Source organism: Nelumbo nucifera, chromosome 2 (genome assembly GCF_055504915.1).
Source record: "Nelumbo nucifera cultivar China Antique chromosome 2, China Antique-T2T, whole genome shotgun sequence".
NCBI classification, from domain to species: domain Eukaryota; kingdom Viridiplantae; phylum Streptophyta; class Magnoliopsida; order Proteales; family Nelumbonaceae; genus Nelumbo; species Nelumbo nucifera.
The window spans coordinates 11,683,685-11,710,033 of record NC_142650.1 but is presented as its reverse complement, the minus strand read 5'-3'; the positions used below and the strand labels follow the sequence as shown (position 1 = coordinate 11,710,033).

The following is a 26,349-nucleotide window of genomic DNA, read 5'->3' as shown; positions in this document are numbered from 1 at the left end:
TTTTAAAAATTTCAAAAAAAATACCAGAAAATTATGAAAAAATGCATAAAATACCAAAAAATGCAGAAAATTCAAACTCTTGCAGAAAAAATCAGAAAAATATGCAAAAATACCAGAAGATTGTAGGAAACGCATGGAAAGCTCTAGAAAAATGCAAAAATTATGTAGAAAAGCACCAAAAATTGTAGAAAATGGAGAAAAATACAATAGAAATTTATAAAAATACCATAAGATTTTAAAAAATGTAGAAAAATACCATAAAATTGTAAAAAATGCAGAAAAATACCAAAAAATACAGAAATAAAGAAAATGCAGAAAATACCAAAAAAATACAGAAATGCAAAAAATGCAAAAAAAGTGCATAAGTTTTATAAAAGTGCTTTCATAAAGGTGCTTTCACAAAAGTACTTTTATAAAAGTACTTCTATAAAAAGTGCTTTCATAAAAGTACTTTTGTAAAAATACTTCTATATAAGTGCTTTTAAGCTTTCATAAAGGTGCTTTCATAAAAGTACTTTTATAAAAGTGTTTTCATGTAAAAGTACTTTGTATAAGTGCTTTTGTAAAAGTACTTTTATAAAAGTGTTTTTATGCTTTCATAAAAGTATTTTTATAAAAGTACTTTCATAAAGTGCTTTCGTGTATAAGTACTTTTGTAAAAGTGCTTTTATGATTTCACAAAAGTGTTTTCGTAACAGTACTTTCATAAAGTGCTTCCATGTAAAAGTGTTTTTGTAACTTTTATAAAAGTGTTTTCACAACAATGCTTTCATGTAAAAGTACTTTTGTGTAAAAGTGCTTTCGTAAAAGTCCTTTTCATAAAATTACTTTATAAAATTGTTTTTGTAAAAGTGCTTTTGTGTAAAATTGCATGTGAACACGAAAGTTAATAAAATCTATTTTATTTCACTTTTAATCACAAAATGAAATGTGGCATTGTGGTTTGGAATTGTAATGATGCAAACGTGCAAGGAGGCCTAAGTTTGAGTCACTTCAATTGTTGTTTTTGAGATTTGGCAAGTATAGATAGGGTTGGAAATCTTGACCCCAACCTTGGGTTGTAGATAGAGTTGATGTATTAATACATTGGGTTGGGCATTTGGGCTAGAGTTGACCGAGACCGGATCTGCTTCTCACACCTGACACCTCAGACGCACATCCTACCATGCATTGGGAATATCTTCCGTACTTATTAGTTATTATTTATGGAAGATGTTTTCAATTCACGGTGGATGTACCTGTGAGGGGCCCATTTGTGAGGAGTAGATCCTGCATCGGATTGACCTCAACCCAACACAACCTAGCCCAAGTTGAAACCCTATTTGTTAAGAGTCCGGATCCGCTCCTCTCTGAGCATGCCTCACACTAATTTCAGTGTGTCCTAACCGTACATCGGGAATATTTCATTCTTATATTTATTATTCATGAGAGATGTTTGGGTGAGATGTATTTGTGAGATCGGTGTGAGGCGCGCTCTTAAAAAGTATATCCAATTCATTTGTTTATGACCAAGTGGCAGTGGCCAGTGAGACCTATCCGGAATCCGGTATCCACGCTGGGGCTTGAAGACGTACAGCGACCCGGTTGATCCACCACCCAACTGGAAAACTGGGTCGTAGCCCGGACCAGGTTTAGTAATAGTGTAATACATACACAACTAATACAGGTGCGCAACACTCCCCAGGTAACCCTATTGAGTATTGACTATTGTATTGACCGTTGGCCTGTTTATCTGATTTTCTTTTCTTGCTCGTCTCCATCCTTGATCTTTGTACGCCGCTTCACAGTTCACACGATTTTGGAAACTCCGCCAACTGATGCTGTACGACCACAAGAATGAAACCTTAAAATGCATGCTTTCTCTTTCCGCCAGGCGCCAATCTGTTATCCGTGGCCTCTTGCCTTCGTTGATTCCAACGATGTCTTCGATTGTTCTTCCATCGGTTTCCCTGCAGAAGATATCTCTCAGTGCGTCGGAATCCTTGAAGAGCTGTAATTCGTTGAGTTTTACGGGTTTTAGGCATGGAATTCGAAGCTTTTACTCTAAAAATCTGGACAAATCTAGAGTCTCCATGAGCGTTTTAGTTGGATCCCAAGCGACTGTTGATGACGCCTTGTTTCTCGATTATAAGCCGTCATGCGCATTTCTATTTCCTGGTCAGGTTAGGGAGATCTGTTTTCTTTTCCTTCACTATGTAATTTTATCAATGGTAGGTTTAATTAGCTGCAATTGCCAATTGGTGGATTGTGGGGAACCTGATTGCCAAATTTTGATTGATATCTTGGTCTGAAGTGTAAACTGTTGCTAATGCGAAATCTGTGGAGAAGAGTTTTTTTTCTCATTTCTTTCTTCCTGGTTCTTATGAATTTCTGTAACCGGCTACGCATTGTTAAGATAGAAAGAATATTTCCTAGTGGAATATAAAGAGTAGGGAATATGCATTTTGGAGAAGAGGGCATTTCCGTCAAATTGGTATCTGTTGAAGTTGCTCAGATATTTTATTCTGTACTTATGTTGAAATGAATGGCCCTTCGATAACAACATAGAGCTGTTAATGATGAGCTCATTAGCTCTTAAAACTGTCCACCTGTACTTGGACCGTATGTTGTCTCAAAACAAATCTATTTTTTATACTACCAGTATATTGTGATTTCCCAGATTGATAACTAGGGAGTTGACTCATCCCAGGAGCCCCATGAGTCAAATACAGGAATGAAGATACTTTTACCTTGGAAATTAATAGCTTAAAAAGATCGGGAAAAAACTAAAAACAATCGGATGAAGATGAAAAGGTTATGTTGGTAGTGGCATTTTCTGTTTATCCCACAATTGTCAGTTTCAAAACTCAATACATATTTGGCCTCACCATGTTGCAAATGAAGTCCTTTTTTGTGGGCATTCATTTTAATAATAATTTTTGAATCTTCAACAGTTGGTATTTCTCGGTAATGAGTCCAATACACGTTGAGCACAGAATTGACATAGCATGGTCAATGAGATGCATTGCCTACCCAGAGAGGGTCATCTATATCAGATGTTCTAGCCATTTGAAAAAGAAAGAAATCGGTAAGCTGTAACAAATTAATCTAAGTTTTAATTCCATGCAGGTCTGGAGAAGTTTAATTTTACAGTATCATAGTAGATGCAAATGATTTAGATCATCTAGAAATTTTAAAGTTTATTTTTCTGCTTATAGACTCTAGACCTCTTAATTGACAGAGGATATGGTCATAGTTGGTGCAAAAAGTGGAGCATGATTCATATAGCCTACCCCAAATAGTTAAGGCACAGGCTTAGATGAGTTGGATTTCTTTGAGTACACGTGCATACTAGAAGAATTTCTAGAATGGAGTTATAGTTCTTTTTTTTTTTTTTTCCTTTTCTATTCTGGAAAGAGGGAGTCATCTCCATTATAAAGAGTGAAAACTCATTGGTAGAAGTGCCTCCTGGCATTTAAATGATAAATAAATTAACCTGTTCATTTTTTTCCTCAATTTCTCCCCTTCCTTAGACTACCAGGTTCTACTTTGACTAAAAAAAAATAATAATTCGTTTTTTTTTCTGGCTTTTAGAATCCTAAAGAATAACTCTTTGATTAGTTTAAGTAGAATAGTATTCCTAAAAGTAGCATTTCAAATCTGAAGTGAATTAGCAGACCATTTTCTATTGAAAAAATACAGTGGTGTCAAAACTTTTATCCAACTAAGAGAAATTCCCCCCACACTGTTGGGCCTTACTCCTTCCTCCATTCCTTCCAAGGACCTGTTTAAGACACCTATCATAGTGTCCATCTCTTCTTTGTCACATAACAGCTGCTATGGAAATCGCCTCCACACTAAACTTGACTTTGAGCTCAAATCTTCAACCACTGTGACATGAATATTGTTTCTTGTTAATTCTTCTTGCATTTTTCCTTCTTATATGATCTTACATTGGACAAACATGTATAAGAGCATGGACATCATGTCAGATGGCTAATAATCAACCCAGGTGGTCATGCATACTAATGGCTGACAGATGGCTACTCACAATCGGCCTTCTGCAGGAATTATGGCAGGCCTTCTGCCAGGAATTATGGCAGCCCGATCCCTCTCTGAAGGGTATGTAGTGCAGCCCCCCGGGGTCTGGCCACTCCTTAGACATTCGGGGGCCAGACCATTGTCTCCGCCATATCCATGTTCTTCCAATATGTCAATTCAAAGATGTTGTGCATGTTTTAAGTTTGGCGTCAATTCTTCATTGGCCTTGTTGAACCCCATTCCATTCTCATAAGTGCTAAGGATATTACAAGTAAGGGAGCAAAAAACAAGGGGAACCTTGATTATAGGCCAACTATTCATCCTGATTTTGGAATAGTAGTGGGGCATTGGGGCCCATAAGATTCTCAGAGTTTTGCATGTTCTTTCTTTATAGTTTCCTTTTATTTGGATTGCATTTATTTCAAGTTAGTTTTCTTGTTTTGTAAGAATCCTGAACTTTCTCTGTAAGATTCCCAAATAGCAACAGAATCTGTATTTCTTCTCCTATGGCACTAAACTGAACAGAATGGAGAAACTGGATTCATGTAGCTGACCCCAGAAAATTGGTACTAGGTTTGGATGATTATGATATTGACCTAATTTTCTCCATAGGTGAAACTCCACCATTTGCATAATCCTTCCAACCAAAGGATTTGGGAGCCAAGTATTGAGATTCTAATCTTTTCCATCTTCCTATTTCTATGCAAAACCCATTGGATCTTCTTCAAGTATGAGCTAGAGCAGTTAGTTCACTTCTTCCATTTGGGGGCTGTCCTGTATCAAGATTTTATTAATTATACTAGTTTTTATTAAGCTATGGTGAGTTTGGGATTTGCATGGGAAGTAAAAATTTGGAAGCAGTTCTTCTATCCCAGTGATATTTTATGGAGAAAAAGGTAGTTCACGCATTGGTGAGTTAAGAAACTGATTCCATGCCTATTGAAAAATAAAAATTAATGCATTGTCTAAGTTCAGCTAATGTGGATGAATGAGCTCACTGCAGAGTCAGTTTTGGATTGACTGTCATGCTATGGTATAGTTTTCTTATTTTGGACACCTTCTTTAAAGTTTGTGCTTTACATGTTTCAGGGTGCCCAAGCTGTTGGAAGGGGTAAGGAGGTTCAAGGTGTACCAGCTGCAGCTGATTTGTACAAGAAAGCAAATGACATACTAGGGTAAGGTGAACAAAAATAAAATATGATCATTGAATGCTTTATCTATAACTTTCAGATTTTTGGTTTCAAATACTGAAACTCCCAACTTATTTTATCAACACTCATTTGTTCTATACATGCAAACTGCCATTGTGGATAATACTCTATACGCTTAAATGTTTTTCAATGCAGTTTTGATCTTTTGGATGTCTGCACCAATGGACCAAAAGAAAAGCTGGATTCAACTGTTATAAGCCAGGTCTTGATTCCTTTTTTGATTCATACCCACAGCCAACCCGTTGTTTAGGGTATCTGAATCTGCTAGTAGTAACAAAAGAATACTAGGCGTATATCTCAATTTTGCACCTGTCTTCAACATGAGAAACATGCACTTGTACACATTGCTTTTTGAAAATTTGTGTTAAGGACAGGTGGTACAGAACCATGATGGGCCTACGTTTTTGTTACTAGAAGATTAGGACTCTCTAAAAAAGATATATTAATAGTATTTTATGCTTTTATCTCTAGAAGCTCTCTATATTTTGCTATTTCTCTAATTTTTGCCACTTTGCATATCAACAAATAAGTGTTCCTTACCTGAATATGCAATTTTTCTGGTTAATGATCTTAGCCATGTCCAATAATGAATTCTATCAGTGGCAAGAAAACCGTCTAGGAGAATCACTTATTTTTCCTGCTAAATGGCACCCACATAATCTTTGGTTTCAAGGTAGGTAAGTCTCAGTTTTGCAGGTCCTGTTTAATATTTGATTTGTGCCTTTGCAGCCAGCTATCTATGTCACAAGCCTAGCTGCAGTTGAGGTACTGCGTGCTCGTGATGGAGGCCAGCAGATAATTGATTCTGTAGATGTCACTTGTGGCCTAAGTTTGGGAGAATACACTGCTCTTGCATTTGCTGGAGCCTTCAGGTAATATAAATTTAAGTAGTCAGAGCTACTTATTTTGGACCAGGATCATCCTTCAGAACTTGGCAGAAATTAATGAGGCAATTTATGAGATGTATCCCTACCCCCCCCCCCCCCCCCCCCGAAAAATACCACCACCAACAAGGGTATCTTGGCACACATGGGTTTCCATGCTTTTTTTTATTTTTCATGCCCTGATAATGCTAATTTTATTGCTTTCTACTTCTTTCTATCTGGGATCCATTTGTAAGCTTTGAGGATGGATTGAAGCTGGTCAAGCTACGAGGAGAGGCCATGCAGGTGCTCATTGAAAGATTATTTCACTGTGCAATTGTTTTCAAAGCCAGACTGCTGACTATACTGTTAAATGGCTTTCCGGATTTCCTTAGGAAGCAGCTGATGCTGCTAAAAGTGCCATGGTCAGTGTTATAGGGCTGGATTCAGAAAAGGTGCTACTGTTATGTGAAGCTGCTAACGCAGAAGTGGATGAGGAAAATAAAGTTCAGAGTGCAAATTTCTTATGTCCTGCAAGACTAAGTCTTCTCGACTGATAAACCTGGCTATTTAAATTGGCTGGGCCTTGACATAGACTAAGCTTTAATATTTCAGGGTAACTATGCTGTCTCTGGTGGTATAAAAGGAATTGAAGCAGTAGAGGCCAAGGCAAAGTCATTCAAGGCTCGGATGACGGTGAGATCTCTCTACTGCTTTTTGTTTTCCAATTGATCCTCTCTGTTTTAGAATTTTGCAGAGGCTTCAGGGTATAATAAACTATTGGTGGGTAAACTTGATGCCTCAGATACTTAGCAGACATAAGTTAGTGAACAAGTTCCAAGGAGTTAATCCTACTTAATGCCCTGCTAAGGCTGGCAGACTACCTATCTGAAGAAGCAAATTTTCTGTATCAACATTTACTTATCCCAGGTACGACTAGCTGTTGCCGGTGCTTTCCTCACCAGTTTTATGGAACCACATGTTTCAAGATTGGAAGCTGCATTGGCAGCAACAGAAATCAGAACCCCCGGGATACCAGTCATATCAAATGTAGATGCCAAGCCACATGCAAACCCTGATACAATTAAGAAGATATTGGCACACCAAGTGAGCCTCTTGAAATTTGAACGTCTCCTTGTTTTCAGTTTGTTTTGGTAATTAATTAAACTTCTAACCCGAAAGCCCAGATGACTTCTCCGGTTCAATGGGAGACAAAAGTGAAGGATCTCCTAACTAAAGGGCTCAAGAAGAGCTATGAGTAGGACCTGGAAAGGTAGGCATTCGGGCAGGAAACTGTTCTGATGTTTTTTTGTCAAAGCAGCAGCAACAAAGGCATCTTAGTGAAGGGATTTAATATTATCCCTAGCTTTTATGTTCATAATTAGTTTGTGCTGGATTGTTTTATCAGGTTATTGCTGGTATTGTGAAAAGGATGGATAAAAGTGCTGATATTGAGAACATTGGTGCTTAAGGAACCGGTGCTTGCCTGTCTGTTGAAGCCTCAGGCTTTCTTCATGGTTTATATCCAAGTGAAATTGCCCATGAAGATGATTGGCATGAAGGGCTCTTGATTTCTCAACAGCTGGGTGCCTGGGTCTGTACTTGTAATACAGCTGACAATACCAAACAAAGAATGACATGACCATGTAGAACATATGATGCAGAGGCACTTGGATGGCGGATTGCCAAGGACTTGCTCTCCCATCTTGAGATTTTGTCGGTTGTAATGGATAATTGAACCAAATTTATTTATCATATCAATTATATTTTCATATTACTTCATTGTTGAGAACCAGCCAAGCCAATTCAGGCATTTTACCTTTTGAGGCTGAATTACCTTTAGTGATCATCGGGATAATCTGCTTGTCTGCCTGATGATCACTGGTTAGCTCAATATGCCTTCTCTGCTCATCACTGAAGGCAAGATAAAGCAAAGTCATAAACTCAATATTAATATAATATATGCCTTGATGTGGAAAGTAGGTTTATATTTATGAATAGTATGTATTATGCATGTATAAATGTACTTGTATACATAACAAACCAATCGACTTTGGTTTGTTTGAGCATGTGGAAATGATGTTTTAGGCCAATTTTTTTCTATTGATAGAAGATGGGTGGTGCAATTTAATTTAGAAAATACTACTGATCACCTGATTAATTTTTCATGATTAAGATTCCCTGTAATAACCCATTTAGCGAATATCTGGAGTTGAAACATGCTCTCTCTCTTTCAGATGGAATCAGGCTCCTGGTCATATAATCAGGTTTACATCTCATGTGGCTAGATGGTCGGAGAGAAGGAGATCCCCGCACCACCATCAAAGCAACCTTTAGACCTAAATTCATGGTTTAAAGTATCGATACGATATGCCCTGTATCGGACGTATCATATCGTATTTTTTGAAAAAAATATGCTCCAAAACGTCTGTTTTCATATGTTTCGGAACCCTAATCTTTTTTAATAATAGAAAATATGTTTTTAGCTTTCCAAAAAACCAAATTTTGAAAAAAAAAACTAAAAAAATAAAGTTTCGGCCATTTCTAAGTACTGATACAATACTGCCGATATACGTATCCTATCGATACTTTGAACCTTCGACCTAATAACATTGGCAACTAATATAATATCACCAGTGGAAAGCGCCACCACAAGGCTGATATTGACCGTGGACTAGATAATCGACATCTGATAGGAATGGTTGTCAAGTAGTAGTAGTAGTAGGGGACCATTGCCGCCGTCTCTAGACATCGCCACATAGCATGATTAGCCTTTTACTCAACTCTAGGAAGTCAATTTTCAAGTATAACGACTTCCATGTTCTATCCACTTATGAGCAATGTGTTTAACAAGACCGGGGTGGAATGTTGAATCTTGGCAGTGCCCTGAACCAGTTCTGTTCAATTAGGGATGGCAATTTCCCATCCCCAATGGGTATCTGACTTCTCATACCCCCATTGGGTCGGAGATGGGGATTGCTTTGGCGAGGTGAGGACAGAAAATAATAAAGATCCCCAATCCACTTATGAACAATGTGGTTAACAAGACTGGAGCGAAATGTTGAATCTTGGCAGTGCCCTGAACCAGTTCGGTTCAATTAAGCCATGTTTGGTTTGAAAGAAAAAGTAGGGAAAGGTTGTATAGGTTTCCCTACCTTTCCCCATCCCCAACAGGTATCTGACTTCTCAGACCCAAGGTTCAAAATATCAACACAGGCCAATACGTCGATAGGGCATATCGGCTTGTATCAGTACTTTTTTAAGTTTTTTGTTTTGAAACCAGTTCAGAGGGGTCGATTTGGCCCGACTACCCTCTGAATCAATTCGGACCCGATACAATCCCTAGAAGGGCGTATCAGGAAGCCATCGACACGATACGGGCCGATATATATTGATACTTTGAACCTTGCTCAGACCCCATCGGGTCAGAGATGGGGATTGCTTTGGTAGGGTGGGGGCAAGGACTATAGTATTTTTCAAAAATACTGTCAACTAAAAAAATTCGGGGATTTGGGTCCCTGCAGGGAACCCATCCCCGTTGGGGATCGGGGATGGGCAACTTTTATCCCCGACGGGAATTGGGGTAGGGGAAAGGAAATATGATCCCCGCCCCATTGCCATTCCTAGTTCAACCATTCAGTTGTACCGGGTTTTTAACTTTTCAATACAAATTGGACAAGATTTCCATAAATATTCTGTTATTGTTTTCACTTTCCTGTAAAGCTTTGGTATATTTAGCAAGCACACGCCAAAATTCTTTCACTCACACCATAAATAGTACAATAACATGCAAAAGCTTTAGCATGGATATGCCTTTGGTACAATTTTGAGAAGAGATCGGCCTCAGTCCACACTGAAAATTCATTATATCAATATTTTAGAGAAAAAATTTAGAAATTTTCCTTGTGTAAAGAATGTTCATTCATATGAAAACCATAACCAAAACCCCAGGTGGCAATGCTGAATCAGTTTAAGTAGAGTTTGAGTGATTATCAAGCTGTTACATCACCACCCATCATCTGCACCACAACAAAATATTCATACAACAGTATTAGGAACCAGAATCCCACCGACGTATTAGAACTAGTAAATGTAAAGGCTACATTTAGAAATTGATACTCTTCATTCATTCTTTTCCCAGATTTCTGTTCTGAATTTCATGGATAACAGAATTTGATCTCAACAAACAATGATATCCAAAAAGAAAATTGATTGGCATCATTTGCTAACCAACTCAATGGCAATAAAATTCTCCACATTGTACTAATTAATCCTAAAACAACCTACAAGAGTTCATCACCATGCGCTCAAGACATCAAATATTCAGTTATAACACCTTGTAAGTGGGCAAGAATAAGTGATATGATGCAATAGTCCTCGATTTAACATATTCCTATAAAGAGGCCAATACCCAATGTTGATCCCAGCTAATATGGGGTCTCGGAGCCAACCCTTTTTTTTCACAAAGGATCTCAGGAGGTTAGGAGAAAACTTTGGCTGTTGGGGAGCTTCTTTTGCATGACGCATCAACCCATTCAGTCCCCTGTTTGTCTTTTTGGTCAAAAGAATATCGAGGGTGATTACTCTTTTACCCCATACCCATGGTAATGTGTCATGTCCAAGAATGTTTCCAACAGCCAAAGCTTTTCCGGAAGTTAACATGTTATCAAGTCCCCCAATGTTCTAAGTGATGCAAGTCCAATTTCCCGGGAAGCCCACAAGGTCACATACTTTTGTTTGACCGAGATGGATCTCATATATCATTAGTATCCTCCATTACCCCATTAAGACAATTAGGGAATTCAAACCATGATGATTCTGAATATGTGTGTGTGTGTGTCAGAGAGGTTGCTTCTTAATCTAAAAGAAATTCTCAAGGCATCTATCAAAAAAAAAAAAAAAAGAAATTCTCAAGGCCATACACCTTTATAATGACCCTTAAGTTGTCAAGCTGTTCTGTGCTCATCCCTGCTACTTTGAGAAACATGCTTGCCATTGGCATTGTGGTGTGAAAATGACATTTCAACTGGAACCCCTAGGGGAAAAACTACCCAGCATTACCATTAGTTTTCAAGTCACCAGTTTATCAATAAATGCCCAATTCGGTGACCCTCTGTGACCCTTGCAAGTGTTTCAAGGTCTCCATTTGGTGCACCAGAAATGTCATGATGTTTAAAAGGTACATGGGATACACAATACTCCCTCTGGTTTCTGATGTTGCCACCATTCAACCACCACGGGAGGACAGGATCCATACTTTTGGAAGATACTACCAAAGATGTAGGTAAAAAACCCTCATTTTTCAACCATCATACATAAGCTATTGGATGTCTTTCAAGCATTAAGCATTTCTATCTTAGGGATTACTGAGGGCTTGAGGATGGTTTTCATACAGGCTACATATCTTTATATGGGAATAACTTATATTTCAAGTTACTTGGAGAAGAAATTGATTTGTCACCTTAAAGATATCCCCAAACATCCCTTGGAGGGGAGTTCTACGCCGTACTCCATAAAATTTCTCTGCAATCACATCTAGCAACTAAAGACCAACAATGTGTTAGAATTCATCATATATAACAGTCAGACAAAACTGAAAATTTTAACAATTTTAAAATATTGAAGCCAGACAATAGTTATATAAAGAAAGCAGTAAAATTCTGGTAGAAAACCTGAAATCTTTCAACACAGAAAATCAAAAGGAAAGTATAGGAAAAGAAAAGCAAAACAAAGAATAAAAAGAAAAAATGCTGTGCAAAGGAGTTTAAAAAGAAAGAAAAAAGGAAATCAGTAAGTGAGGTGCTTCTGAAACAATAGCACTTCCAATAAACGTCTTAGCTATGAAAGGAATATACCTCTTCAAGTGCAGGTTCTCTTTCTATGCTTGACTTATAATTTTGTCTCAAAATATTAAAAAGCGGAAAAGCATCTCTTTCCAAGCTGCAGTGTAATACATATTAGTTCAATTCAGTGTTTATGATCTTCACTCTACCTGTGAAAAGTATAACATCTAACAAGAATAAACTCAGGATTTCCTAACAACAATATGGAAAAGAAATCAAGTTGCATATCTGGAATCTTGCTTGCCACATTGAGAGCTAAAACTTTGTATATATACTGCCGGTCATCTCATCAGAGGCATTCATCGTTAGAACAGTTGAAAGAGAGAGAGAGAGAGTACCTGGTGGAAAATGGAACCGAAACATAACCAGATATGGAAGGACTGTTAGGCATTTGGGTATCAGCAAGGTACTGAACCAGGATGGAATTATTAAATAGGACCCCAAAATATAAAGAACCCAAATTATCAGGTTTAAGTACATCCAACAGTCAGTTCTCTTCTAGATTTTTTTCCCATTTTCCTTTTTGAGCAGGGTTACTTCTGAAAATAGATATTTTCTTCATTTTCTTCTTTGGTTTTCCTTGGCTAACCCTAAAAGTATGTATACAAGCCTCCCGACCTACCCAAAATGAAGTAGAGAAGGAAAGCAACAAAAGGCATGGTTAGTTTAAGCATTTGCATGGGTGTTAGGCAGTATTCTTTGGATCATTTGAAAACAAGACGTTATCAGCTTCCAAGTATTTGTGTAATGTGTAAGAAACAAGAGGAAGATGTTATACATCTATTTATTCATTGTTACTGGGCAGAATTCCTATGAGATTTCTTCTTTAATATTTTTTATATTAAGAAATCACATGCATCTGATCCAAAAGGAAGGCCGAAATTTTATGGAGTAAATATCACTCAAGAACGAAGCTGGCTCCTGATCTCTGTTACCAGATTGCAAAATGATCCCTTTCTCATCAAAAGTATAAAGATGTTCAGAGAGAATATTTCAAGGATAAGTGTCTTTGAGTTTAGATAACAGGGCAGGTTGGTTTGTAATTGATAGTGTGTATTTTGTTTTTATTTCTATGTTTTATTGGTCAATCCTCATCAACAATCGAGAGCATCTAGCTTTTCTTTAATGAAAATTTTACTTTTACCATAAAAAAATCTGATGTAAGAATTATTCTCAATATAGTTTCAACATAATGTTTCCTTTAACATGCATAGTTGGTGATTAGCAGACAGGTTTATAGGGTATTTAATTTCAGATCTGGTGGCAGGCTGAGTGGAAGGAGGTAGGTAGTAAAGTTTATGGATTTCAGAGGGAAACAAGGTGGAAAATTGCTTGAACATTGATATGAGATGAGCATAGTATTACCAAGAAGAGATTGATGGGTTTAAGAGAAATAAAAGTGAAGTTTGAAGGTGTTCTAATATAGGAGAACCACTGTCATGCAAGCAACCATTAGCAGCCAAGGTGCAGTTTGAATAGCTCTATAAGCAATGAAGTACAACAAGCATAAGCCTTTTTTTTTTCTTGGATAAGTAAGCATAAGCATAATGTGTGACCAGTCACAGCACAAGAGTAGGTGAGAGAAAGGGGGGGGGGGGGGAACCTAGAAGAATATGAGAAAAAAAGCAGAGGTTCATAAGGCAATAACTACAAATTAAATTAATATTCATTTGCTAAGCAAAAAAAGACCAAATTCATTCATTCCATCTTCCAATTCCTTAATGCATAAGACATGTTAATCCTAGATCTGTTAAAATAACTACCTGCCAAAATAACCTTCTGCTAATTATTTAGACTAAAGCATGAGACCACCTTAAACAAAAACCATGATTGTTAAAAACATTCTACCGTCATCGTCATCATCATCTAAGCCTTGTCCCAACTATATGGGGCCGGCTACATTAACCTGTTTTGCCATTCCATTCTGTTCAGTGCCATATCCGTCGTTAAATCATGGGCATTTAAATCATTTCTTATTACTTCCACCCAAGTCCTTTTTAGCCTGCCCCTCTTCTAGCCCCTTCAACTTGTAACAGATCACTTTTCCTACAGGCACTGCAGATGGTCTTCTATGACCAAACCATCTCAATGAAAATTGACCCAAACAAAATTCAGTTAGAATCATAAAACTGCCACTGATGAGAAAGAACCTGTGAGATTTCAAATATCTCTAAATCTAGCAATACTCCAAGAGTAACCACCCTAGCCAAAGCCCCTAGTAGGCCCCCTAGGGGATGATGGACCTTTGGGTGATTGTGATGGTGAGACCATAAAGGATGTGAAATGGTTCTATAGACTTGTGGGGAGGCTTCTATATCTATCTATGACTAGGCCTAACATTGCATATGCCATGAGGTCCTCAATAACTTCATGCATGCCCCTAAGGTTACCCACATGGAGGCTGCTAAGAGGATTCTTAGGCATCTTAAAAAGTATCCAGGGGCTAGTTTGTTATTCCAGAAGCATGGGCATTTAAAGGCTGAAGTGTATACAAATGCTGATTGGGCTGGTTCTGTAGGTAACAGGAAATCTACCAGTGGATATTGCACTTTCATGAGAGGAAATCTTGTCACATGGAGGAGTAAGAAACAAAGTGTGGTGGATAGGTCCAGTGCAAAGGCAGAATATAGAGCTATATCCCATGGCATTGCTGAACTGTTGTGGATAAAAAATCTATTAAGTGAGTTGGGATTTGCTATTGATAATCTTATGTCATTATATTGTGACAACAAGACAGCTATCAATATTGCTACCAATCCAGTTCTTCATGATAGACTAAACACATTGAAGTGGACAAACACTTTATCAGGGAGAAAATTGTTGGTGGCAAAGCATGTACCCCTTATGTTAGTTCTGAAGAGCAAATTGTAGTTATCTTCACAAAGAGCTTACATCACCTGCAGCACAATGACTTATGTGGCAAGTTGGGCATGATTGACATCTATGCCCAAACTTGAGGGGGAGTGTTAACAGTACTTGTACTTAAGCCGCAGGGGTTTTTTTTTGTCTTTGTACTCCTTTATTTTTAAGTTGTTGAGACACCCTAATATAAATAGAAGTGCTGGAGCCACCAGCCTATCCTTTTGATCCCAAACAATTGTTTTCTCTCTTCCTTGTGTCTTGAGGGGGAGTGTTAACAGTACTTGTACTTAAGCCACAGGGGCTTTTTTGTCTGTACTCTTTTATTTTTAAGTTGTTGGGACACCCTAATATAAATAGAAGTGCTTGTGCCACCAGCCTATCTTTTTGACCCCAAATGATTGTTTTCTCTCTTTCTCTCTTCTCTCTTCTTCGATTTCTCCAGGAAAAGAGTAAGATATGCTCTCCTCCATACAGGAATCATTAAACAGTATCTAAAATAGAAAAAAGCAGGAAGCAAGACTTACGTCTGCAAAAGATAAATGATGAACTGGATCAAATCTGACTGTGGTAAAGCAAGTTGCTTATCTTTAACTTGTTTCTTTATCTCATCCATGAGATAATTAGCATCTTTCAGATTACCTAGTGACAAATACCTGCCAGGAAAAATATAATCTGTAAGGAAAAACTGACATGAAAATCAAAACTAGGTACAGACTGAAACTAGTGCAATAAAATGTAACCTAATGCAGAATATCAAATAGCTGATGTGTGTGTGTGTGTGTGACTTGCCTTAATATGAGAGAATCAACTAATTTTAGATTTGCCCACTAATAAGTAAGAAGAGGAAACACCACCTCAATGTGTCAGCTGGAAGAGTCTAAAAGAGACGCAATGTCCAGATATGGATGTGGATACAGAGATGGATATGAAAAAAGGAAATGCAACTCTATAATTCCTACTATACTAGACAGGTACAGGTACAGGTATCCCATGAAATATGCTTATACGATGCATTTACAACATGTACATATTTCTATGTCATGGCAAATTTAATTAAATTTCTAAATGTGCATATTTTTATGGTATAATTTGTAAAGAAATACTAATTTACAAATTTAAAAGTGTTAATACTATAGATTACATCTAGAAGTATCCATGTACTATCCAGTATCGATCCAACACCAGTACAGTATGTATGTACAGGTATCCAGATATCATGGTAAGAGAGAAGGAGCTACTCAAAGTTTGAACATAAAGATCACCTTCCAAAACAAAGAGATCTCATATCTCAGTTCCTTGGATCTGTCATCTACTGATCTACAAAACCAAATATCCTTTTTTCCATTTTTCTTAGCTATTCTTCCATCACCATTGAAAGAGAACCAAGGAATAGAGCTGCAAATCAAACCAGGTGTCTTATTACTTTTCCATTTTTTTAACTTGTATATCTTCTCTTGCTTTATCCCAACTCCCAACAATTTAAAGCCACTTATAGTTTCCTTTCTCCTGATGTGTCCTGATGATCTGAAAGTTTGATTTCAGGGGTTTCTTCTGTTGTTCAACAAACTGCAGTCCACATGTAGGGAGAGAGACTATTGCCCATTATATACATGAGCAGAGAGGTCCTTTCTCAGATTTGTCGCTCTTTTCATTCGTGTATTCCTTTTTCTTCTTTTTTATTTGACACCAAGATAATATAATTTGTATTTACCATGAACAGTTATCTGTTTATCTGTCTTTGTAATTTAGGTTGCTCAGATACTTTTTCATGATTACTGTTAGAGCTAGCCGAATAAGGGTAGATTAGTCATTTTATTTCTGTTAAGTTATGTGCTTATGTGGCAGTTTTAATAGAAACTTTCTGTCCCATACTTAAGTGGGGGCAGTTTAGTCTTTGTACTACTAATTAGAGGCTAATCCATATTAAGGGTCGACTGATAGGGTTTAGTCTATCAGGTTCAACTGTTCTCTTCTTCTTCTTCTTCTGCTCTTCTCCTGGTTCGAACTACTGTAGCTACAGGACGAACATGGTATCAGAGCAGGACGTTGCTCTCTAAATTTCCTCACCTGCTCCTTTCTGTTCGTGACCTCATTTTTTTTCTTTCTTCTTTCTGGGCTGAAAAATGGAGAACACAGATTCGACCTAGGTCTGAGAACACTTCAGTCCTTCTGCGCAGAACTTGACTGTTTTTCAAGAAAAAAAAAAACTTCAGAAGTAACCTGAATTGAATCAGGTTACTGCAGTGGCAGTAGTTGATGTTTTCTTTGGACTTGTAGTGCCCTCTGAAAAGGTCAGACAGATCTGTACCATGTGTGACAGCTATGGTTGTGTGGTGGTACTTGTGATGCTCAATCTCTATTGAGCAGCTTCAAGAGGGCTTGTATGTGATCAGTGAGTTGCTGAATTAATGTCAGTGTGATTCATGGTTTTGTGAAATCAGTAGTGGTGTGAACAAGAACAAAAGTTTGTGTACCTATCAACTGTGTTTGAGGACTGATTGATTGTGACTGGCTGTGAACAATAGTGATTGATTGTGACTGGTTGTGAGCCTATCATCTGTGTTTGGGGACTGCTGTAGTGTCTGGAACATCAAACTCCTGACTGCAGTACTTAGTTGGCGACTGAGAATTCAGATTAGAAGTAGCATTGGAAAAGCATCATGGCAGCAATTGGAGATGGTTGTAGTGATCAGAAACCTAGTGTGGTGATTCCCTCTGACTATCTGGGTGTGCAGATGACTTCAATTAAACTTAATGGTGAGAACTATGTACCATGGACCAAGTTAGTGGAAGTTTTTCTCAAGGCAAAGAGGAAAGTGAAGCATGTGAAGGAAGATAAACCACCAGCTGACTCTTCAGGGTTTGATGACTGGGAACAAGAAGATGCCCAAATCATGACATGGTTATAGAATAGTATGGAACCCAAAATAAGTGCCAACTTTATGTTCTTAGATACAGCTAAGGACATATGGGAACATGCCAAGAAGCTTTTTCTGGGCAGGATAATACTACAAGGGTATATTAGCTCTATCAAGAGTATTTCGATCTGCAGCAAGGGAATAAAACCCTAGAAAAGTACTATGCCAGTATGAAGAACCTCAGAAATGAACTCAATGTCTATCATCCCCTCACTCCAGATGTTAAGGTTCAGCAACAACAGAGGGAACAACTAGATGTCACTAGGTTCTTAGTGGGGTTGAAATCAGAATATGAACCAGGCCCAAATATTAGGAGGCTCTACTCTTCCTACACTTGAGGAAGTTTTTACACGGCTTCGTAGGATTTCTTTGGGACCTACAGAGAATCCCACACAGTCTGACAGATCAGCATTTGTGATAGCCAGAGGAGGTGGACGTGGTACTAGAGGGGGAGGACATGCCTCCCGAGGAGGTCGTGGTGGTTCCGTATTTGGCCGTGGTGGTGGTCGTGACTCAGGGGGAGGCCGTGGTAAAGGAAAAAGTAACTCTACAAGGAAGTGTACCCATTGTGGCAGGGACGGACATTCAGTGAATTTCTATTATGATCTCCATGGCCCTCCTTCTACATGGGCCAATCATGCAGTAGTTGGTGGGGTTGATGTCAGTGTGAATCAATAGGCAGGTCTAACACCTTCCACATCTACATCTGTTTCCGGGAAGGAGATGGTGAGTGTACCGCATGATGAGTATGAGAGGTTCCTCCAGGCTACTTCATAACATACTACAGCCACCCTTGCCCACTCAGGTATAGCATGTCTGGCATCCAAACCCTCTCCCTGGGCTATTGACTCTAGAGCCTCTGATCACATGACCGAGACTCCAGGTGTGTTCTCTTCCCTCTCTGAAACTTCCACATTTCAAAGTGTTACCCTTGCCAACGGTTCCTCTTCTCCCATCTGTGGTGTTGGTAATGTTGACATGGCTTCTCTTTCTTTATCATCTGTTCTATATGTCCCCAAGTTTCCATTCAATCTTATGTCTGTTAGTAAATTAACCAAGACTCTTAATTGCTCTATTACATTTTTCCCTTCCTTTTGTGTTTTTCAGGATCTCAAGACGGGGAAGAAGATTGGTGGGGGGCATGAGGCTGGTGGATTGTATTACCTTGGCGGTGGTGGATTGTCAGTTGCACTTCAGACTTCACTCACTCCTCTACAGTGGCATTGTCGACTGGGACATCCATCTCTCAAGGCACTCAAGATACTGGTTCCGTCTTTGAGTCATTTGTTGTCTTTACAGTGTGAGTCGTGTCAGTATGGAAAACATCGCCGTGTTCCCTTCAGTCCTAAAGTTGATAGTCGTATGTTGAGTCCTTTTGCTTTGGTTCATTCAGATGTTTGGGGCCCGATTAAAATAGTCTTATAATGGTTACAAGTATTTTGTCACTTTTATTGATGATTGTTCAAGGATGACATGGATTTATTTAATGAAAGAAATGAGTGCATTATTTTCCATTTTTCAAAAATTCCATGCTGAAATATGTACACAATTTGGTGTTCCAATCAAAGTTCTTCGCTCAGATAACGGTCATGAATACTTTCTTACTTCCTTTCAACAGTATTTAGAACAGCATGGCATCATTCATCAAACTTCATGTGCAGCCACTCCTCAACAAAATGGGGTGTCTAAACGAAAGAACTGTCATCTCCTTGAAACTGCTCGGTCTATTCTTCATCATATGAGTGTTCCTAAACGATTTTGGAGTGATGTTGTACTTACTGCGTGTTTCCTTATTAATCGGATGCCCTCCTTCATTCTTCATGGTCGGTCTCCCTTCTCTATTTTGTTCCCCATCTTGTCTCCCTTTCCATTAACACCTTGTATCTTTGGTTGTGTGTGCTTTGTTCACAATCCGAGTCCTGGGATAGATAAGCTGGATGCACGCTCTATTAAGTGTGTCTTTCTTGGCTACTCTCGGACTCAAAAAGGGTACAAGTGTTACAATCCCATTACTCGAAAGTGCTATGTCTGTCCTGATGTCACCTTTTTTGAGTCTGTCCCCTTCTTCTCGGAACCTGAAGCATCCGTGTCTCCACCTTTGCTTCCTCTTCCTCTTCCAGTCAGTGATCCCGTTCCGGGTGTTCTAGTTGGGGTTGACCCTTCACCTCCTCCAGTGCAGATCCCTACTGAGCGACCACCGATCCGGCACGTGTATACTCATCGACAGACACCAGCTCCTCCTCCAGCTCCTACCTTGTCTACGGATCCTGTTGTTGCTCCCGTCCCAGAAACTTCAGGTCCTGATCTTCCCATTGCTTTATGGAAAGGTAAACGTAGTTGTACCCTCCATCCCATTTCCAATTTTGTTTCAGTATCTCGCCTTTCTGCTTCACATCGCCAGTTTGTTTCACTGTTGTCATCTATTTCTATACCTAAGAATGTCCGAGAGGCTCTTAGCTCACCTGGGTGGCGGCAAGCAATGGAGGAGGAACTCTCTGCCCTTCAGCATACTCAAATGTGGAAGCTCACTACTCTTCCTCCTGGTAAGCATGCTGTGGGTTGTAAATGGGTGTATACTGTTAAATACTTGTTGGATGGTAGTGTGGAGCGTCTGAAGGCCAAACTTGTTGCTAAAGGTTATTCACAGTTGTATGGGGTGGACTATATGGAGACCTTCTCTCTAGTGGCTCAGATTGGCTCTGTCTGTGTCTTAATTTCCCTGGCAGTTATGTATGATTGGCCCTTGTTTCAACTTAACATTAAAAATGCCTTCCTTCATGGTGACCTTATGGAGGAGGTATATATGGAGCAACCACCTGGGTTTGTTGCTCAGGGGGAGGATGGTAAGGTGTGCAGACTGAAAAAGGCAATTTATGGGTTGAAACAATCGCCTCGTGCTTGGTTTGGGAAGTTTAGTGAAGTGGTGAAGAATTTTGGAATGAAACAATGTCAGGTTGACCACTCGGTGTTCAGCTATGATTCAGAAGCCGGAAAGATTTTATTAGTGGTCTATGTGGATGATATTGTCATAACTGGTAGTGACAAATTGGGGATCGATAAACTAAAGGTCTTTCTGCAAAATCATTTTCAAACAAAAGACCTTGGGACATTGAAGTATTTCTTGTGTATAGAAGTTGCTAGATCAAGACAAGGTGTAAACCTGTGCCAAAGAAAATATGTTCTTGATCTGCTGGATAAAACAGGATTGTTAGGTGCAAAACCGGCTGAAACTCCCATGGAGCCAAATGCTAAGTTGAGCAGTGATACAGAGGAAATATTTGATGATCCTGGAAAGTATAGACAGTTAGTGGGGAAGCTGAACTATTTGACTATCACGAGACCATACATCTCTTTTGCAGTCAGTGTGGTGAGCCAATTTATGCAGAACCCTCGGATACCTCACTGGGATGCAGTTCTTAGAATTGCAAGGTACCTGAAGGGAGCTCCAGGCCGTGGATTATTGTACAAACCAGGAGAAAGACTTGAAGTAATTGGGTATACAGATGCAGATTGGGCAGGCTTTGTGTTTGATAGAAGATCTACTACAGGTTACTGCACATTTCTTGGAGAAAATCTTGTGGCATGGAAGAATAAGAAGCAAACGGTTGTGGCAAGGAGCAGTGTTGAAGCCGAATACAGAGCCATGGCACACACTACATGTGAATTAATATGGCTGAGGAATCTCCTACAAGAAATCGGGTTCTCCATGGATAAACCTATGAAATTGTACTGTGACAATCAAGTTGCACTCCACATCTCATCTAACCCTGTTTTTCATGAGAGAACAAAGCACATAGAGATTGATTGCCACTTTGTGAGGGAGAAGGTCCTTACTAGAGAGATAAGCACAGAACATGTGGGCTCAGGTGATCAATCAACAGATCTGTTTACAAAAAGCTTAAGCTCAGGGAGAGTGAACTATATATGTAACAAGTTGGGATTATATGACATATATTCTCCAGCTTGAGGGGGAGTGTTAGAACTAGCCGAATAAGGATAGATTAGTCATTTTATTTCTGTTAAGTTATGTGCTTATGTGGCAGTTTTAATAGAGACTTCCTGTCCCATACTTAGTGGGGGCAGTTTAGTCTTTGTACTACTAATTAGAGGCTAATCCATATTAAGGGTTGACTGATAGGGTTTAGTCTATCAGGTTCGACTGTTCTCTTCTTCTTCTTCTGCTCTTCTCTTGGTTCGAACTACTGTAGCTACAGGACAAACAATTACATTCCACCATTTTTGCATGGAGAAATGAAATTAAAAAAAAAATGTTCTCTAGAACTCAATATAGATCTAATGTTGTTGAAGTTGGAGACTAAACAAATCAAATTGGATCAAATCAGATGTCTAATTATCTTCACAGTTTCAAATGTGAATCATATGTTTGTAGATCCATCGGATGTGGAATAGAATTTGATTACTCCAGATTTTTAATCAAATCAAATTTGGTTACACCATGATCCAAATTCTAGTCAACATGCATGCAGTTATAATGAGATACAGCATCACTAAAACCCAGCTAAAAGTAAGTGCTCTAAAAGCAATAAGTGCAATTAAAGTGAAAAAGGTTCCTATAGGTTAAAGCACAAGGTAAGGAGTGCATATGAACGAAGTCAGGCACCACTTTTGAATAAAATTATAAAAGGATAACATATAAGAATATGCAGGTCTAAACTCTGAGAAATAAAATATTTCAAAAATCCTATTAGCTCAATAGTCAGTGTCATTTCACTAAACGAAGGTTGTAGCTTTGTAGGTTCAAGTCCTACATAGGCTAAACTGTTTAAATTAAATCTAAAATATGGTAAATTATCTACTAAACATCAAATTTAAGGTGAACTCATCAAAACATAACCAATTATCTGAGACACCTGGATTCAGGTAAAGAGCACCCCACAAAATGAGCTTTGCCTGCAAGCCTAGGCATGCAAAGGCACACTTTTGAAACACTGGCTGAAGGGCAAATTAGAAAATGGCCAGGTAGGGTTAGCGGTTGGTGAAACTAGATTCATATAACAATATCAGTGGGGTACACTTGAATGCATGAAAACACATGCACACATAAAGAGATATAATAACCAGATTGAACCAGAAGTTAGGACTTTTCAGACCTGAAAACCCTAACCTATTTTGAAGCATCTTCAGAAATCAACTGAAGTGATATAAGAACAGGAGTTAACAATCCTAAAATTGTGGTTTTCAGAAAACTGACATGATCAAGACAGTTTTTTGGCAAACAATCTTCGCCAATACAAGATGCAGGCAGAGAAAGAGGAACGTTCACAATCTTGGCAAACTGACATGATGCAGGCAGGAAGAGAAAGAGGACGGGATGGAGGTAATGAAGGAGAAACCTATTGACAGTGAGGAGAAGGATGAGAGAAAAGGAACTGCCAAAGATGTGACAGGAGTGGAGAGTAAAGAGGGGGGAAAGGGAGATAGGAGGGAAGAAGGCCGACTCCAAGGCTGGTAACTTTGAAAAGGGAAGACCAGATATTGATAAATTAGTAAATAGAAGGCAGCATTTGGGAAATCTCTTGGCCTTTTCTTTTTAGGAGGAGAGGCGGTGGTGAGGAAGGCAATAGAACAATTTGAACAAAATAGAAGGCAGGAAATTAACAATAGAAGAGTAGAGGAGGAAGGGAGCAGTATTTGGGAGGAAAATTAAGGAATGAAGATAGATAAGGTTGATGATGCGTGATGGAAAATATGGCTTTTTTTGCTGGCGAGTTGGTGAGGCTTGGAGGTTTGTGGATGCTCTTTGATGGTTCCTGGGTTCTTGCTGTTTTTTCTTTTTTTTTCTGCTTTGATGGCTGGCTTTTTTTTTGTTTTTCTTGGGTTGTTTGGCGTGTTAATCGCCTAAGGGTTTTGCTTGGATTTGGAAAGCTTGTTTGGTGCTTGTTTTGTCGGAGGTGTTCTCTCAACACCGTCCCTGGTCATAATCGTTTTTTTTTTTTTTAATTTTCCTTTTTACTTATCAAAAAAATGCAAGATGCACAAACACTTCACTTTTTTCCATGTTGATACTTTCTTCAAAACTTGTTGCTTTATTTAGTAACGATGAAATCAGTACAATGATAATGACGACAATCATTTGAGGAAATCTATCTTGTCCTCTCTTTAGGTCTGTTGAAGATTAATCAGTTTTATGATGTTTTTCAGAGTAGATGTTTTATTTTAGTTGTTAGATAGGAGGTGGGGACCACAGTAGTTATGTGAGTCCAAATTTTATTATGTTATTGAGTGTTATATATGCTGTTTTATGTTTTGCCACCCTACAAGGGCATAGTAGTCTTCATACTGTTCTATTATTTTTAGTATAAATAATAAGTGAAGGGGGCGGCCAGATTATTGCTCTTTTCTTTTCAACTTCTCTTCTTCTCTTCTTCTCTTCTTCTCTTCTTCTCCTTCTCTCTTCCTTCTTTCTTCAAGAAACTCCTTTTATTTCATTTTTTTTTAATTCAGCAAGCTTTCTACTTGGTATCAGAGCATCGGCTAGGGTTTCTTGAAACATTCTCATGCAGCCCTAGATCAGCCGACTGCATGAAGTAGTAAAGGGCTGATTGATCTGGCTATAGATTGCCCAGTTCTTGGATTTTTTGGTGGGCTCTAGTCATCAGAAAGGGGATCCACTGTTCGACAACAAAATCAGGAAGAACTGGAGTATAGGGAAGAGTCCCAGAAAAGTTGGACTCTTTGTTTTTTATCTAATCTTGGGCGCCCAGGTATTGTTAGTTTTCTTTTGATTTTCTGAAGAGGGCAGCTTGGTTTCTAGAATTTTCTGAGCCTCTTGGAGTGATCGATTCACTTTTCTCTCTGTTGGGAGGCGTGGGAAGGAGAGAGATTTCCCTCCAGTTAGGGTTTTCTTCTTCCGGAAGGGTTGGTTTCTGTGCGTGTGATATTAAATTATTTTTTGAAGGTCTCCAATCTATTTTTTTTTCATACTGTTGAAATGTTTGAAGTAAGATGGAGAATTGGAATACCGAGATGAAATCTACCGGTACTGTGGAACTGGGTGTTGGAGGTAGTAGTGATACTTTTGGGTATGGGATCATTACTATAGTAAAACTTGATGGTACAAATTATTTGGAGTGGGCACACAATCAGCTAAAATGGCTATTGGTGCCCGTGGAAAATTAGGGTATCTCACTGGGGAGGAGAAGAAACCTGATACAGACTCTTCTCGAAGGCTACAGGAGAATTACATGGTAATGTCCTCACTGTGTAATTCTATGTTACCTCATATTGCAAAAAATTTCCTATGAGCTAATATTGCTAAGGAGATTTGGGATGGAGTGACTGAAACCTACTTTTAAAAACAAAATGAAGCCAAAACCTATCAGTTAAGAAATCAGGTGATAAGTATGAAACAGGGAGAAAAACCTCTTGCTATGTATTTCTCCATGCTGAAAACCCTATGGCAAGAAAGAGATCACTTAGAAATTGTGGTATGGGAAAGTGCAAATTATGCAGCAACCTATCACAGACTGGTAGAGAGGAATAGGGTTTTTGAGTTCTTGGTAGGGTCGAACCCTGAATTTGGCATTGCTAGGCAGCATATTCTTTCTAGGGAGGGTGTGACATTCTCTCAGGCCTATGCCTTTGACTCTAGAGAAGAGAGGGGGAGAAATGTAATGCTGAGACAGCCTGGGATTGACCAGTCGGCTATGGTTGGTACAACAAAACCTAAGCCGAATGGAGACAGGGGGAGTAGTGAAAGTAGAAGGGAAGATAAAAAAGGACTTGGTGTGGGATTATTGCAAGAAGCCTAAGCATACCAAGGACACTTGTTGAAAGCTTCATCCAAATCTTATGCCTGCTCGGATAAGAAACAAGAAGGGAAATGCAAATGTAGCCACTATAGGAGACTACTCAGCCCCTCTTTCCCAAACTGATTGGGAATCTATTGCAGTAGCAGCAGTGAGAACAGAATTGAAGAGGTTTGGACAGCTTATGAGTAAAAACGATTCACCTAGCTCTAGCCTTCCAGATGGACAGCAGAATGCAGGAGCCAACTACACCTCTTCCTTTGCACATACAGGTAGCTCATATGCAACTGCAAATCTTGCATCCACTTCAGGTAAGGAGGGACCTCCCTAGATTATAGACTCAGGAGCATCTGAGCACATGACTAATGCCCCTACCCTTTCAAGTTCCTATCAGTTGTGTTCTGGTAGAGACAGAGTCTCTACAACAGATGGTTCACAATATGCCCATTGTTGGGAAGGGGATAGTTAGAGTGACCAATGATAAAACTCCGTCTTCTATTTTATATGTCCCTAGACTTCATACCAACTTACTGTCTGTTAGTTCTTTGCAAAAAATTGGAATTGTTCTATGACCTTTCTTCATAGTAATTGTGTTTTCTAGGACCTAGAGTCAAAAAAAATGATTAGGAGTGGTCATGAGGTGAATAGAGTCTACCTTCTGGATGAGATCCCGAGACATCAGGGCCATCATGTTAGCAGCAACAGTAGTAGTGGGTCAGAGTCAATGAACCAGATTATGCTTTGGCACAATCGCTTGTGACATCTTTTTTTAGTTCTTTGAAATGTCTTTTCCCAAAGTTGTTCGAGTCTGTTCAATTATCTACTTTGGAGTGTGAGAGTTGTCAGTTAGGAAAGCATTGTAG

General features: G+C 38.8%; 2 protein-coding genes across 6 annotated transcripts in view; one reads left to right on the top strand and one right to left on the bottom strand.

Moving 5' to 3' along the window:
* The first annotated feature begins 1,677 nt into the window (after positions 1 to 1,677).
* Positions 1,678 to 7,876, top strand: LOC104597275 (uncharacterized). Its single transcript, XM_088899297.1, has 8 exons — positions 1,678 to 2,162; positions 5,110 to 5,195; positions 5,367 to 5,433; positions 5,961 to 6,103; positions 6,352 to 6,400; positions 6,490 to 6,627; positions 6,710 to 6,790; positions 7,025 to 7,876. Exons 1-8 carry the CDS (start codon positions 1,818 to 1,820, stop codon positions 7,250 to 7,252), a joined length of 1,137 nt encoding a protein of 378 aa, XP_088755423.1. The 5' UTR covers positions 1,678 to 1,817; the 3' UTR covers positions 7,253 to 7,876.
* A 1,949-nt stretch (positions 7,877 to 9,825) lies between these two features.
* The window catches only part of LOC104597276 (golgi-to-ER traffic-like protein), a 47,338-nt gene continuing 30,814 nt past the window's right edge, over positions 9,826 to 26,349 (bottom strand). For 2 of the 5 annotated variants that reach the window (XM_088898003.1, XM_088898004.1), the window contains exons 9-13: positions 15,324 to 15,452; positions 11,950 to 12,034; positions 11,556 to 11,636; positions 11,019 to 11,129; positions 9,849 to 10,113 (exon numbers count right to left, since the gene is read on the bottom strand). In XM_088898003.1, the coding sequence (XP_088754129.1) occupies positions 10,087 to 10,113; positions 11,019 to 11,129; positions 11,556 to 11,636; positions 11,950 to 12,034; positions 15,324 to 15,452 (433 nt within the window). In that variant the 3' untranslated portion in view covers positions 9,849 to 10,086. Of the gene's footprint in view, positions 10,114 to 11,018; positions 11,130 to 11,555; positions 11,637 to 11,949; positions 12,035 to 12,098; positions 12,276 to 15,323; positions 15,453 to 26,349 lie in introns of those variants that run through there. The other 3 variants (XM_010258737.3, XM_088898005.1, XM_088898006.1) reach the window with 2 other exon arrangements.

Excerpts from the sequence above, each read along its gene's own strand:
- LOC104597275 (XM_088899297.1), top strand. The coding sequence starts at position 1,818 with ATGCTGTACGACCACAAGAATGAAACCTTAAAATGCATGCTTTCTCTT. Across the intron at positions 2,163-5,109 it reads CATTTCTATTTCCTGGTCAG|GGTGCCCAAGCTGTTGGAAG; the intron begins GTTAGGGAGATC and ends TACATGTTTCAG. Across the intron at positions 5,434-5,960 it reads ATTCAACTGTTATAAGCCAG|CCAGCTATCTATGTCACAAG; the intron begins GTCTTGATTCCT and ends GTGCCTTTGCAG.